Raw genomic sequence first — 16426 nt, 5'->3', positions numbered from 1 at the left:
GCCTCCGGGGCGGCGCGTGCGTGAGCGGCGGGGCGGGGCGGAGCGGGGCGGCGGGAGCCGTTACCCGCCCCAACCGGGGAGCGCCGCCCCCGCCCCCACGTGGCCCAGCCGGGCGGAGCAGGCGGCGGCGGCGGCAGTGGCGGCGCAGCCCGGCGGAGTAGTGGCCGGCCGTCCCCCGCTTCCCGCCTCGCCCCGTTCCTAGGAGCCCGCCGTCTCCGTCTCCGCCCCCGTGGCCTCCGGGCCCTGCCTGGGGGTGGGGGAAACCTCCTGGCTGAGGACCGCCCTCTTCGCCTGGCTTCCCCTCCTCTCGCCTCCAGCGCGGTACCCCCCGGCCCCGGCGGGGACTATGCGGAGATGGTCGTCCCGACCCGAGGCAGGAACAAAGAGTCGCCGCCGCTCAAGCCCGGGCAACAGCAGCACCAGTCTCCGGGCGCCAGCCCTACGAGCGGCCGCGGGCGCCCGCCGCACTCCCCCGGCAGGCAGGTCCCCGGCCGGGCCCGCGCCATGCGGAGGGGAGGCGGCGGCCGGCGGGGAGCCAGGAGCGACCCCCAGAGACCCTGCAGGGAGGGGCCGGCGGCTGAGGGGGAGCGGGACGTGCTGGGCCGCGGCCCCCTGAGGCTCCTGCGCGTCTGCAGAGACCGGCTCCGAGGTGAGGTGGGGGGCAGGGGGTGGGGTGTGTGTGTGAGGGGAGGAAGCCGCCCCCCTCAACTCCCCCAAATCCTAACACCCCCCCCCCCCCCCTTCCCCCACTTTGCCCCCGTTTGGCCCTTCCGGCCGGGGGAAGCGGGATGGGGCTCGGTCTCGCTTCCCTTCCCCTCTTTCCGGGTGTCGGTAGACTTGCCCGGCACGGCGGGAAAAGCTCCTTTCGCACGGGCTGAGCTTTTCCCTACCGCCTGGGAAAGGGGAGCGCCGGGACGTCCTTCTTCGGGAAGGGGGAACGCGGAGGAGAGCGGAGCGGAGAGCCTCGGCCAGGCAGCGGGGTACCCCCCCTCCCCCCCCCCCCCCCCCGTGGCCCGACGGCGTCTACCCGCGGGAGGGAGGGAGACGGGAGGGTGGTGTGTGCCGCTGCCGGGGGCAGCGGTGGGCGGCCGGTTGCTCTCCCGCTCTCTCCGTGCTCGTCCTCCAGCCTGTCACGACGGGAGGAGGTTAAAAAAAAAAAAAAAAAAAAAAAAAAAGGCGGAAAAACAGAAAAAAAAAAAAAAGCTGACAAGACCCACACTGGTATCCGCGGGAATCGGGGGCGAGGGGAAGGAAAAGGGGGATTGAGCACTTTGGGTTCTTTGGGGGGGAGAAATGGGAAAATGTGCTGTTTGTGTAACTAACTTGTTAAAATAGTCTCTCTAGTCGTGTTGTCTGGCTCAGCTTATAGTCGTGGTGTGACCGGTTTATTTCTTCATAAAGCTTTGCTGAAAGGATGGAGGGTTGCTTATTCTTTAAAAGGCTGACTTTCCGTTTGAGCAAATTTGTCAATAATGTATCTATGTAGAAATCCTCTTTTGACAAGTTATTTTGTAAAAGTTATTTCAGGAATTAAAACCCGCAGAATTGTGTAGTCATGTTAGTGGTCTATCTGTGATGTTTAAGGCTTTTATGCGTGGTTACTAACTTGCTGCATGAAATTTCTTTCAGCGTTTTTGAAGTCTAGTCGAGATTTTTACAGAAAACTAATGCTTCAAAGGATTTGAACAGATTTCTTTTTACAGAGGCTGTTCTTAATGATGCTTATGGTATTTGTTTTCTTTTGACAGTGTTTGTTGATGACAGAAAGGCCTTCGTTGTAAAAGCTGATAGCAAGATATGGCTCACTTTCCTTCTGGGTAAGTAGAAGGAATACGTCAGGGGAAAATACTGTTCTTTCTACCTTTCTTTCTCTGGAATTGTAAACTGTATCAAAATATATTTGGAAATATAACTTAGCTATGGTTTGTGTTTTGTTTTTTTTTTCTAATGTTGAAAAGAGACGGTAAACAACCTCCTACCTGGTAACTTTTGTAAAGCTGTATTGTAGCAGTTGATGTGGTATCATAACATTTGTAGGTAAATAATTGTTCGGATATTTATGGATCTCTCCTATCCAGTCATTAATTTCTAGAGGGGAAAAAAAAAAAGCACAACTCATTAAGTAATGTAATCAAAACAGCTTTTTTTGTAAGGATTACATGTGCAAGAACATACAACTGTAGGGGTATGTAAATTCAGGCGTTATTATCTCTGGGAATATTTTGGAGTAAATAATAAAATGGCTAATGGCTGAAGGCGTGGAAAAAGCACCTCAAATATTTGCAAAATTAAATAAAACATGCATTCCTAAAGTTAACAAATGTTAAATAATAGCATATTTGTCAGATGTGCAATTAGATACACTCTTAAAGGTATTACATTAAAAGACTGTCAGGGTGTTCCAAAGATGCTGATACTATTAATCACACCACCAGTAGTCCTTGTTGCCAAAGGGAGTTTCTTCAGTTTGATGAATTACATTGCAAAGTAGTAGCAGGGAAACAACCCTTAGCTTGCAAACTAATTGATGAATAAACTGTTCCTGAATTGCTTTGCTTACCTTTGTTTATTCAGCATTTCCTAGACTACTAGTTACTTAAATGACATAGAAATGTTAAACTGATGGTCAAAATTGAAAAATGCTTTCATTTGATTAAAATTTGAGAGCAGATTAAGTAGACGACTGTGTAATTCCTGGAGTTTGAATTTGGCTGTGAAACCCAGATAACCAATTAAATACTTCAGGGAGCTATTTATATTTATAACAGGAGTAAACCCTTAATAGCAAAGTATGTAATAGCATACAGCATTTGCAGTAGCAGGGAACATACGTATACTAAATATGAAATAGTGTTTTTTGTTTAGTTTTAGTGGCATTTGAATTTTTGTTGTTACTTCAACTTTAAGGTCCAGATTTTAAAAACAGAGGCTCCCACAGTTGGAGCTAGTTTCGTTAAAGGGTGTGGATTTTTTTTTCTGTTAAGAATTATCTCCAATTTATGTGCGACAATAAACTTGTCAGATTTTCAAGGACATTCTTATACAACACTTTGTCCTATTATGTGGGGGTTTTTTAATATAAAAATGACCATTGAATTGAGGCCTTATTCTTGAAGCCGTCCTTTCTAGATTGCACAGAATCTCACAATGAAACATCTTGACTAAGCTGCAGAAGTAGTCAATGCTTGCACATTCCTCATTGTTCCCAGTTTTGCTGTATTCCTACCTAGTCATTTTGGGGATACTTGCAAAGTATTACTCAGTTTCTAGTACGTTTCACATCCTGTTGCATTACAGCGTCTCAGCATTTGTTGTTCTCTTGGTAAATGACTTCTGTATATTATGGCTTTATTCTGCAGTATTTATAATTTCCAGAATTAGAATGCTTTTTATATGCCACTCATACTGCTTTTCTTGGAACAGAACACAGGCAAAAATAGGAGATCTGAAAAAATACATAATAGCCCTGGTCTGCAAAAATCTGATCATATGCTTTACTTTTGGGGATTCTTAGTTTGGGTGAGGAAATGCATCTGCAAGTTCAAGTACACAGTAGCTGTATAAGTTTGTAGTATTAGGACTCTAGTATTCCTCTCCTGTCCTCTCCTTCATTCCCTCCCCAGTAATGACATTAATGGGATCATAGGAAGGTAATTTAAGAGAGCTGATCTGCATGTTTTCCATCAGAAACTAGCTTAATGTAAGTCTGGATGCAGTCTGTTGAAAAATGTCAATTTGGGCTCATAGCGTAAGTCTATGAATTAAGTGCATTGTCTCTTGAAATGTGAGTAATTATATGAATTGCTGTGTGATTATGAAAGGTCTTTGTTTTATACTTGCAATAAGAGTGATATTGTAAAGCTTTATAAAAATGTATGTGAAATTCTCCAAAATAACTGTGAATGTATTTACACTTAATGTATTGACTTTAAATAAAACATTTACTGAAGGGAAGAATCAGATTTAAATATATTGTTTTCTCTATGAAATAAGTGGTATGTTTGAATCTGAAGTTTAATTTCCATATTAATAGATAAATTATCTGCAACAGTAAAATACTGCCTATTGGCTTATTTGGAACAACATGAATTTGACATCATGAACAGTACTGGTAGCTAATATGCATTTACTTGGACTTTACTGTATATTCTTACCAAACATAATCTGTCTTAAAATTGATATTTATTTTTTTATATGATTGGGTGTGTGTGCATGTAAATGTATTTCAGCATCTAATTGGGAATCTTATTGAGAATCTGAGAAATGTTGCTGAGAAATGAAATAATGCCTTGTGCAAATGTGAGACTTAATAAGTAGTAACTAAGACGGGTATGGACTGATCTGTTTCTTTTCATACAATTACTGCAAAATGTGTTTGTTTATGGAATATGGTTTGCTGTGTTGCTGATATAGCTAATGTGCTTACCTGGAATTCCATATCATATCCAGATCTGCTTTTTTGAAAAAGGAATTTGCAGCTTTCCATGAGAACTAATGTAAATGTCCGTGGTATTAAAAAAAATGAAATTCTGCAGCTCCCGAGACTTTCCTAAGACATCAAATTCCACTTAATGATAACTACGCTGAGCAATCCTCCAGTGAATTTTTATTTTCTAGAAAGTATGTGTAAAAATGTAAAATTCTAAATGAAAGCATGTGATATTCATTTTCTAACTGAAATCCAGGCTGCTCTGTGAGAAAACTACTTCAGTGACTGAAGTGGAGCTGAAAAACTCCTTAAGGAAGTTCCTGTGTGTTATTGTACAGCCTGAACTACTATGTGAAGTATGTAATGTGAGGTAAATGTTAAATTGTACAGGCAGGTAGTTTAGAAATTCTTTTTCGCCTTAGGTAATTTTTTTTTTTCCTTTTTTTTTCTGTCTTACCAGTTTCACCTCACACATTACTGTACACAAAACTTTAACATTAAAATTGAGGTTCATAAATGTAGGTTGTTTCATTATGACCTGTGGTGACAATAAGTACTGCCAGCAGCAGCATTGTGGTGACAATGATAACAGGTACTGCCAGCAGCAGCAGTACTTCCAGGCCCTGTGTTGGAGAAACATGTGGTTTGGAAATATATAGTAGGGCATGAAGCGTGTATTCAGACCACTCCTCTTCCACATAAATTTAGTGGTTTTGCAAAGGTGTTTTTCTTTCTCTTGTCCTTGCTGCTTTCCAGAAACAGACCACCATACGCATGTAACATGTGGTCCGAACACAAGCGCATTCACTAACTCTCTGACTATATTCTGCATCTGTGTGCAGGCATTTGATGTATGTTTTACCTATGTGCAAGCAACTTGACCTATTCCGTGTTGTCACGGAGGAGAGGGCTGTGCCCGCGTGCCTGCGGGCTGTCAGAGGTGTGTGCAGATCAGCACCCTGGAGAGGGACACGGTGCTCAGCACCTTCCTGGCTCCAGCTGGGTGTAAGCAAGGGGGGTGGTTGTCCTCTTCACTTTCTCTCTGCTCCCTATAACCTATGTGAATAAGAGGGCTCTATGTTAACCATGGCAGAGAGCCACTGTGTGCCTGGAAGGCAACCAAGACATCTCCAGTCTAGAAGGAGCACCATTGTCCCTCTAAATGCCTGCCCTTTATCCCTCACTCATGCTGACTTTGCTTCTGTCGTGAGCTCTGGGTATGTTGTGAATGCTGCCCAAGCAAAATGGAGTGGCTTCTACTGTCTCTGGATCTTGTTGTGCTCGAGAACTCAGAGACCTAGACTGTTTATCCACCTCATTATCATTGTCTGTCTTTTCCCTTTGTCCCTCAGATTCTCTCTTGTTCTGTACCTATGTGACAACAGTGCAGATAGTCTCCAAATGGACAAATGGAATATTATTACATGCAGAGTCTACCTTTTTTAGCAATTATAGTGTCAATTAGATTTGTCTTGATTGTGGTGGTCCGTTTGAATCTCTCAAATTTACAGGACAATGTACTCTGTCAGTTAAACTTTATTTTATGAACTCATTAGGAAAGAAAACAAACATGACAAACAAGGGCTCAGTCTGCTTTATACAGACTAGTCTAACATGGAATGCACTAATTAATCACTTAAGGCATGAGATTTCTAACTTAGAAGTTCTCGAATTCATGTACTAATAACTTGTAACTCCTCGCTTGTGTACCTGTGAGCAAAACAGTTACCTAGGCAATGGTGGGAGTACTCATCCGTCCTTTTCCGTCATGGTGCAGGTTTCCCCTGTATCAGGAAGCACAAAAGTCTCAGCAGTCCAGCTGCTGCTGGATCTGCTTCAAAAACATTTTGGGTAAGCTGATGTATTTATACCTTCCATCATGGAAGTTTGGTCTATACCATTTCCATGAGTTAACAGATTCTGAAGAAACTGCCAGACAGTCAATATGCAAGGATTATGGCTGCAGGAGGCAGCAAGCTGCAGGTGATAATGGCTGCTCTTTCTGGCCACTGTGTCCTGGCTATGTGTTGCCCTTGCTTTGACCTAACAGTGCTGCTCCAAGCATATATCGGGCCTTAGCATGAGCTGTGTGTTAGTCAAAATGTGAGCAGGAGTTAAGCAATCAGTCACAGTAGGTATTTTGAAGATGTTAAAAATATTTATGCTTATTTAAAAATGCTTATAACTCATTTTTCTTGGTGGTAGACGAAATGGGTGGATTAGATTCTGATGGATCGACTTGAGTGATGCAGGATATGGGTGGGAACATTGCTTATTGCTGAATACCATCAGCATAATTGCAGATTTTCAAAGAACTGGCCGTGAAAGTTAATTCACATGTTTCTATTCTTCTGTTCTTATGGAGGCTGAGTACCTTCTCTGCGTCCCTGAAGTAGTACTGTAATGAGTTCAATGAACATGATTTCATGTTCAGTTATTTAAATACTTGAGTAACTTGACACCTTTTGTTTCCTTTACAGCTGCTTTTGCAGGAGTCCTACATTGGTAAGATTAAATTTATTGCTAGAGAGTAATATGGTATTTTAAAATAATAAAAGTATCATTTTGACTTATATTTAGACAAGCTGTTGGGGTAACTTATATTTAGATCTTTCATCTGAAAACCAAATTGTTGTCTGTAAGATGGATAATTCTGTTCTTGGGAAGCTGATGTGAAAGGTTTCCTAAACCTGTTCAGCGAGGAGTGAAGCCTGCTTTCCATGTGGAAAATTGTTGCTTAGCTATACAAATTCGGGTGCATTTCCTCTACCAGACCTTTTTACTCTCAGTGCATTTTGAAAGTCCAGGTAAATCCTTTACACTTTCTCCTATGTTATGCTTATTTAGATTCTCCTTTAATTTTAGTTTTACATCATGTTTTCTCTAACCTCTTCAGAGAATTCTGGCCAATGTTTTCTTTGTATATAGAAGAATGGCCTTTCAGCTACTTTTTGTCAACATAATCCTTGTGTTTCATGTTCCGTCCTAATCCTCACCCTTTTTTTTTTTTGTAGTATAGACTTGAAATAGAATGGCTTCTGTAGTGATTTTCAACAGCTGCTTTTGCACAGATAAAAAGTAACAGCTTCTGCCACTCTGTTTTTTGTTTCCTAGCTGGAAAAGAACTATTGATTTTTAGTGGTTTGTTTCTTGCAAATTCCTATTCAAAAGCAGAGTCATGTGCACTGCGCTGTTTCTTTCTTTTTCCATGCTTTCTGGAGATGAAGCTCCTCTTGGACATTGCAAGTTTTGCCTCCGAAATGATTTGCTTTTTTCCTGGCTTTTTTTTTTTCTCCCTGTAGTTGCATCTTTATTTAGATATACTTTTGGTGGTAAGCTCATCTGTATATAATGGCAGATAACTGCATTAAAATACAAGTCATGAAAGATTTTTATGGAAAAAACATATGCTACTTGTTATGTGCACCATTATTTTCACCAGTTTGTAATCTGTGATTCTTTTCATTTGTCAGATATTTACATTTTCTTTCCTAATATGTAGACTTGATAGTTTTAATAGCATTAAACTTATGATCCTTAAGCATCTGCACTTAAGTTAAAACACATTAGAGTATTATAACTAGTTCCACAGTAGAATTTAATAAATGCTGTATGGGTTCATATTTTTTCCATGTAAAATAATCTGAATAGAGGAGAATGTTGGTATGATATATGAGTAAATTAAATAGCAGTTTGTAAGTAAACTTTGGGTCTTCATTGATTATTTTTTTTTGTCAGCTGTTCATTTGTATATATGACTTAGTACAGGTTCTAAAACTCTTTATTCAGTTTTAACTTTTATTTTCTAACAGGTGTCACGTAACAACTCTTTTCGAAAATGACCGTCATTTTTCTCACCTGTCAACGCTAGAAAGAGAAATGGCTTTTCGCACGGAAATGGTTAGATTATGTTTCCATAAAAATTCAGTGATTGGAAAACTGCTGTCTGTAATCTTGTGATCATGGGCTTTCCCGAATTTCTTAATACCTTCTGGATAAGTAAATATATTGATATCTTGCAACTAACATGCTTTACACTTTTACATGCAGAGCATTTGTGTCTTGCAGCTGATTGCTGTGAATGTACTTCTTCACAGTTCACTTAAAATGTAATTTTAAAGTATGATTCTAGAGGACCTAAAATATAAAACTGCAAGTACTTTGTACTTTACTTTCAATTATAGTCTTGTTATGCAGCTTTTTTAAAAACTTTTTAATTTTTTTTTTTAATTTAAACTTTTTTAATTGCATACATATACACCTTTTGGCTGCTGTTATGTTGAGAATTGCAGAGTACTATGCTAGTGCATAGTTACCAGCCCAAATGCAAGATTTTCAGATGTGCTATGAAACAAGGTGAAAGGAAAAGCATGTTGCTTGTTTCAGTGGCACTAATAGAAGAGATTTGAAAAACTGGATAGTTATCTTGAATCATTTTCTATTTGTTATATTACAAAATTTGATTTAAAAACAAAGCTTGTATGTGGCAGTTCATGAAGCAGAAGTGACTTCTCTAATTGTAAAAAACAATTCTGCTCTCCTGTAGGGTCTTTATTATTCCTACTTCAAGATCATTATTGAGGCACCATCATTTTGGAATGGAGTATGGGCAATTATGAATGACAGAATAACTGAATATCCTTTAGTGATTAACACCTTACAAAGGTTCAATCTTTACCCAGAGGTGAGCTATGTTTTAAAAATAATAGCTTCTGATAGATCTTTGCTTTCTTTAGATTTGACTATGAATTTCTAAGAAATGTTACTCTGGAAAATGTGGTCGTAAAGATACAGTGACTGATGAAGTGTTGCTTAAGTACTGTATTTTAGTTCCAGATTTAAAATGAGAAAGTTACTTCATACATTGTGATCAATTCTCAGACTTCAAGTATGTCCAATCAAATGCGACTACTTTCTAGATCTTAGTATTTCATGCCCTCAAGTTGCAATCAAATTTTATACTACTTGTCTTTTTTTATTCTTTTCACTGAAAGCGAGTAAGTTGCTGACGTTGTGTACTTCAGGAAATATGACATACGAAACATCAGTAGTATGTGACAATAATGCCTGCAGTGATACAGGTACTGAGAGGTTATTTTGGTTTGCATTTTGTGTAGGACAATGAACTAACGCATCACAGTTCACTGTGGCCCTAAAATCCATGAATGGTAATAGTTTACTTACATGTTGCAGAAGAAATTCCTCTGTAGAAGACTGCCTGCTGTTATTTTGTACTTACTTGATGTTAGAAGTGTTACCTGGTTGGATTACGTTCCTGCTCTGATTTTTTTTTTTTTTTTTTTTTGTCGCTAAAAAGAACGTGACTTTAAATACAAAAATGTTTGATTTTATCTCTCTTATGGTTTTGCCACTGTGTCTCAAACGTTTTGCCAAGGGAGAAATCCTTTGGTTAATGTATGTTTCTGTGACTCTGTGTGTCAGCAACAGCTTATTTTTTACAGAACCAAGGACTAATAATGGCTGTAATTGTTGGGTAGTAACATTTATACTCATTCTCCTACTCTCTCGGAGCAGAGCTACTTTCAGGAACTTTATGTGTAAGAGTTCTCAGCACGCATGTATTTATACAGCTTGCATGTAGTGGTTTCATTTGTTTCTTAATTCCTTGCTCTGGAAGAGCTAAATGCTATAGATGAGTGCTTTTTATTACCCTCTCCCTGGTTTTGGGCTTGGTTTTTTTGTTTTGTTTTTATCTGAATACTCTAAAGTTATTTTCTTTAGCTGAGAAGGATTTATTTACTTCAGCTATAGTCTGACTTGCAAAAATCGAAGGTAACTGGTCAAATGAATTTGCTCGTAGAGAATCATCAGTATCACCATGAAAGATGACTAAGTAAATTGGATGATGAAATCAAAACAAGAACAATCGGATATAGTGGCTCACATTCTGTAAGAACGTTAGGTAGATTACTGTGCAAAATGTGTAGGCTTGTCTGTTCATTCAGAGTTTTCTAGGATCATACTGGCTTATAGAACTTAGTGATAAAAGATGAATGAATTAATACCTTTGTGCCTGTGTGGGCATGCAAAGCAGACAGATAGTCTCCTCTGCTCCTTTCAGTCATTTATGCTTTGATGTCTAGCCTTCCTATAAATAGTTTTTTTTTTTTTAAGTGTATTTCTTGAGTACTCTTGTTTCCACATAACAACATCTATAAACTGTCAATAGGTGCAACCTGACACTTGAAGTATGTTCTCCAAATTTATCTAATTTTACTTTTGATTATAATGGGGCTGGGTGGTGGGAAGATGCTTGTGGATTTATTTGTTGGCAGTGAAATTTTTCCTTCTGGTATTTAGTATCCAGTCATGTTTTCTGAAAGTGTTTCATTTTCTTTTGATATTTTAGGATCTTTCCACCTCTTTCAGCCCAATAATAGCATTAAGGCTGAATAGTAATAAAATGTTTGTTTGTTTAGTGAATTTCAAAATTAATTGCATCAAAATTAACCTTACCGAACAGGATGTTAAACCCATTAAGAAAAGTAGAACAATTCACTTGCATGTACAGCTGGTACTAGCCATGAAAACTTCAAAAGAAAAAAAAAAAAAAAAAGGTAGTGACTGCTATGGACTCTTTACATCTTCTGTGTAAATTATAAATATAAGCAGTAAAATTATCTGTCAAAAGCTGCAAGTCAGTCTTTGTAGTTGTACAATATTATAGTCCCAATAAAGTCTTGATTTTCCAGGTTGTTGCTGCATAGTCAGGTTGTTCCAGTAGTTGTGGTGGTGCTTTCGCCTGTGATACCTGATGCAAAATGGCAGAGAGATAATGTGTTTAAATTCTGTTGCGGAGAGATAATGTGGTGTTTACTCTTTGGCCGTTCATCATTACGGAACAGTTGATATTTCTGTGTGTGGCAGTGATGATGAAAATTTGAGTTGGAGTGATGAGTGTTGCAAAGACTTGTGTACTTCGTGTTAAAATGCTTACTCAAAGGCAACTAGTAAAAGGGACTGACTCTTGGCCCCTAGAGATTTCCTGGGTCTGAGAGCCAGTCTTCTGTTTTCCAAGTTTTGCATTTACTGCCTCATGTAATATGGGACAGTAGAATTCCAAAATGCCATTGTGCTCTAATTGACCTAGTAATTTTCTACTGTTGATTTGATTCTGTTTTTAAGGCCACGTTAACTGTTACATGTAAAGTAACTTCTGGCAAAAAATATTTCTGTTTTGCGTGAAGTACCTAACCTGGTACTTTGTTAGAGAGTATTTATGTGTGGTAACATCTGCAGCAGACATGGGCATTTGCGACATAAAAAGGTTAAGTTGATAAATTAATACTTTTTTTTTTTTTTGTGCAGCTTGGTTCAGCAACAATGTTCTGTGTGCTTAGGGTAATGTCCTCTTCACGGCTGGTGATGCAAATATGCTAGACAGATGTCTCTAAGTTGTCATATGCATTCTATTGGCAGTGTACAAACCACATTCAGGTGATAAGAGGAAAGATTTGGATTTGGTTCCCCAGTCCTGTTGTTGCCTATCTGGAGATGGGGCAAGTGTCTCATTTATGTATGCACACATGCACAGTCAGAAGTGCCAGGGCATAGATGTTCAGGAAGCCTCCAGGAATCCGGGATAGTGTACTTCTTGCAGGACACAACATTGAGGCAGGGAGTCTTGGCCTAGAAAGGTGTAGCTGTATTTTAAATAGACAAGATTTGCATTGTGAGAGTGTAAAGGCCACAGATGAAGTGAGTCGTGATGATTGGAGCCTTGGTATTAAAAATTAACGAATTATAGCATCACAGAACAGTTGGGATTGGAAGGGATGTCTGAAGATATCTAGTCTCAGCACTGCTTGATGCAAGGTGAAGTAGAGAGCAGGTTGCTCAGGGCCATCTCTGGTTTCGTTTTGAGTACCTCCACCTCTGGGAAACCTGTTCCAGTGTTTGACCACCCTCAAAGTAAAAAAGGTTTTTCTTACATACAAGTGGAATTTGCTGTATTGCCGTTTGTGCTCTTCAGCTTTTGTCTTGTCAATCAAAAAGAGTCTGTCTCGGTCATCTTTACTCTATATTCTTCTTGTCTTGGGCAGCCCAGAACTGGACTCAGCAGTGGAGATATGGTCTTAGCAGTGCTGAGTAGAGTGGAAGGATCACCTCTCTTGTCCTGGTGACATACAGCCAAGGATACATTTGGCTTTCTTTGCAACAAGGGCTTATTGCTGGCTCAAGTACAACTTGCCCATCAGGACTCACAGGTCCCTTTCTGAAGAACTGCTTTCTAGTTGGTCAACTCCAGTCTCTACTGGTGCATGATGTTCTTCCTGGTGCAGGACTTTGCATTCACCTTTTGTGACATTCCTGCTGGCCCATTTCCCTAACCTGTTGAGGTCCCTCTAAATGGCAACACAAGCATTAACCACTCCTTCCAATTTTGTATCGTGTGCAAACTTGCTGAGGATGTTCTCATGTGCCATCATCTAGTCGTAATAAAAATGTCAACAGAATTGGTACCAGATTAAAAAAAAACATCCACAGCTCTCCCTTCATCTACCAAGACAGTCATCTCGGAAGGTTATGAAGTTGGGCAGATATGATTTCTCCTTTGTAAATCCATGCTGACCACTTCCAATCACTTTGTCCTTAGTATGTTTGGAAGTGGTTTCCAGGAGGTTTTTATGCCATTGCATCCTCAGGGATCAAGGTGTAATTCCCCATGTTTCCTTCTTGCCTTTCTTGAAGATAGAAGTACATAATGAGTTTTATTAATTACATGGGGAAAGAAAAGAGGGATTCATCCTTCTTGTACGTGTTTTCTGTCACACAGGGCCGAGACAGTTAATACTGCAGTGGTGAAACATATCTCCAATCTGGGAACCCCTGCGTTATAACTTTCAAAACAGCTCAATTGGAATGGCCACATTACTCATTTACGAACTCTATGAAGTCAGTTATATCCTGACAGAATAACTTAGTAATGTTAACTAGTGACTCTGCCATGAAATGAATCATTATTTTTCTGTATGTAAAATACTGATGTTTTCTGTGTCAGGTGTTGAGATGTAATTTGGTTTTTGTTATAAGAACATTATGACCTTTGCATGGAAAATGGAAGTGCTGTCTTAACGTTGCATCTGGAAGCCTTTCTAATGCATGCTTAAATTGAACCTATTAGAGTTTATCTGAGTAAAAACCCTAAAGATTTGGTGTGTTAATATTCTTGTCAGGTGGGGAAAAAAAAATTAATTTGCCTTAATGGATTTAATTTGGCTGTCTTGTGTCAACAAAATCTGGGATTTTAATGTCTGATAAACAAAAATACTTAAATGGAGAACCTTTCAAACAATATTGAAATGTCTAATTTTGTTTCAAATACTTCAGTTTAATGCATGAAATTATTTCTCTTCTAAAGCAGGCGTAATTTTAGTCTATTAATGAATACTTGGTCTATGCTGCCTTTAGGAAATTATGGTCACAATGCTAAGTAGTTGAGATAAATTCTGAGTTTAAAAAACATCCTGGATGAGGGATGTTTGTTGTCATGAGGGCATTGAGCTAATCTCAAAGTTCCTTTTCAGAAACTTCAAATCCTGTTTTCCGCCTAGGTGGTCCTTGCCAGCTGGTACCGCATATATACTGCCTTTATGGATTTCCTTGGTGTACCAACAAAGACATGTTGGACTGTAAATAGAGGAAAAGGGCTTAGTCCTGTTGAAAGCTGCGAGGGTGAGTTGTGTTTTATTCTAGTTTCTTCCTGGAAGCGTATAATTGTAGCTTTATATATTTCAGAAGTAATAAATATTCCTGTGTCTTTATCACTGACTTGCTATCATTTGGCTAAGCCTGTGGTTTTGGCAGGTTCACAACGTAAGTGACAAGCATGAAAAAGATACTTTTAAGAACACCTGGGTGAAAATATGGGCTTTGCTTATTAGATAGCTCCTCCTACCTACATTGAATTCCTATACTGCACTTCAAAACATTACAGTTGTAGCTTGAGCCTTCATAATGATGGACTGATATAAAGAAGAAGATGTCCTAAATGTAATTGGAGGCCACTGTATACATGTATCAAATTTTTGTAGCTTCTGTAGAATCCCCAATACATTCTAAGTTCCTACATTTCAAAACCTCACCCTCTGGGTTTCCTCCTCTAACTACAACTTGAGGAGTAGTGAGGAAGCAGAAAAATGTAACTACAAGGCTTCCTTATGGAGAGATTTTGTGTAGTGATTCTGCTGGGAGTAATCCTCTTCCTCTAGTGACCTACTATTCAGCATAAGAATTTCAATCTTACATGTTAATTTTAATACCAAAGCTTGGATGCTACCACTTTTTGTTTGGGTTCGTTGTGTTTTTTTTTTTTTTTTCACATTTAAAGTATTGGCTTGTCAAGTAAGTATTATGCAATAAAAATACCTTGCCGAGAAACACTTTTGAGATGTTCTACAGTCCGTTAAAGCTGAGTGATAGATGGTAGCTTGTGAAGTTGTTTCATTTTATCATTTAAAATGTCTTTGTGTGGTGACAAGTTAGCGTTTTTCCTTTGCACAAAGTCTGTAAGAGCTTTCTTCAGAGCTTGAATGATTCACTTTCTCTAATTTTGTCAGAAGCAATAAATAGTGAATAAAGGTATAACTTTTTACTCCTGGTTTTCGTAAAAGCAAAACCAAACCAACAAAAACACCAACTATTGAGACTACCATGTTTGGTGAGCATATAATCATCTTACTTTTAGAGAACTGTCTTGCTGTGTTTTCTGCAGTGGCGAATAATCATTTCTGCATATGAAACTATGAAGTTTTGCTACCTTCTCTATAATAAATGAGGCTTTTTATGCCGTACTGCTGAAATTATTAGAGCCAGGAAGGTTTAAAGAAATAATGGGAAAGAGAATAACAGAAGTGTGAAAGCAGAAGTGTTTGTGAATGAATAAACTGAAAGATTTGTGTTACTGGAAAATCTCTTGGCTTCTAACAAAACAAAGAAAGCGAAGAGCATTCTGTGTGATATGTTTAAAGATGGATTTACTGCTGCAAGAGATGGGAAGTGAGAGTACAGGGAGTACAAACCTCTTCTAAAAAGCTCTATGAAGTCAAAACATAGTCTGTAGAGAACGTTTTTAGTGATGCTTATGCCTTCTATACATTGTAGGGTTTTCTTTACAGTTAATGTTTCCCTCTTGGCTTGTTCTATTGCTGACTGCCACAATGCTGTGTCTGCCCCTCCTCTTTTTTTCTTTTTATTTTCAGAAGTGTAGTCTTCCAATTGAACCTCCAGAATAATCTTGTTGACATAAACTTTTTTTGTTGTCTCTTTCTGTGCATATATTAAGGTAGTGTGCTGTATTGTACTGATTGTATGGTGGTTTATAAGCAATATGACCTTTCTTCTATATTTGACAACGTGTGTTAACTGTTTGTTTGTTAGGGTTGGGAGACCCTGCTTCCTTTTATGTTGCTGTGATTTTTCTTTTGAATGGATTAATGATGTCACTGTTCTTCATATACGGTACATACCTCAGGTAAGGCAGTTGAGACTGAGCTATTTAGTTGGTACTAGCTGTCAGATTTTATACTAATTTTTAAAAAGTGGATGCTAAAATATCTTTATGGGTATTTTTTATTTGTTTGTACAATAGTAGTGCTTTTTATTACACAGACATTGTCACTAAAAAGTCACTGGGATAGAGAAGCTTGTTGCTTAAAATCATAGAATCATAGGGTTGGAAGGGACCTTTGGAGATCATCTAGTCCAACCCCCCTGCCAGAGCAGGGCCACCTTAGAGCAGGTTGCACAGGAACTCGTCCAGGTGGGTTTTGAATGTCTCCAGAGATGGAGACTCCATCACCTCCCTGGGCAGCCTGTTCCAGTGCTCTACCATCCTCACGTTTAGGTGGAACTTCCTATACTCAAGTTAAATAATAATGCTGGAAAAAGTTGTGGAAAATTCAGTGAAGTGGTATCTCTTTGCTACAACAGGGTTGTAGATAAAACTAAATACTATGCAGGTTTTAAACAGCTTTT

General features: G+C 39.2%; 1 protein-coding gene across 1 annotated transcript in view; it reads left to right on the top strand.

Moving 5' to 3' along the window:
• The first annotated feature begins 249 nt into the window (after nucleotides 1–249).
• DPY19L1 (dpy-19 like C-mannosyltransferase 1) overlaps nucleotides 250–16426 on the top strand; it is a 50164-nt gene continuing 33987 nt past the window's right edge. Inside the window, exons 1-7 of the mRNA XM_082479642.1 lie at nucleotides 250–649; nucleotides 1749–1817; nucleotides 6910–6934; nucleotides 8242–8329; nucleotides 8976–9113; nucleotides 14005–14125; nucleotides 15830–15923. Of these exons, the coding sequence (XP_082335768.1) occupies nucleotides 355–649; nucleotides 1749–1817; nucleotides 6910–6934; nucleotides 8242–8329; nucleotides 8976–9113; nucleotides 14005–14125; nucleotides 15830–15923 (830 nt within the window). The 5' untranslated portion in view covers nucleotides 250–354. The remainder of the gene's footprint in view (nucleotides 650–1748; nucleotides 1818–6909; nucleotides 6935–8241; nucleotides 8330–8975; nucleotides 9114–14004; nucleotides 14126–15829; nucleotides 15924–16426) is intronic.

Source organism: Vanellus vanellus (assembly GCF_965231255.1).
Source record: "Vanellus vanellus genome assembly, chromosome: 2".
Taxonomy (NCBI): domain Eukaryota; kingdom Metazoa; phylum Chordata; class Aves; order Charadriiformes; family Charadriidae; genus Vanellus; species Vanellus vanellus.
The sequence above is the reverse complement of the archived record's forward strand: the minus strand, read 5'-3'. Positions and strand labels throughout refer to the sequence as shown.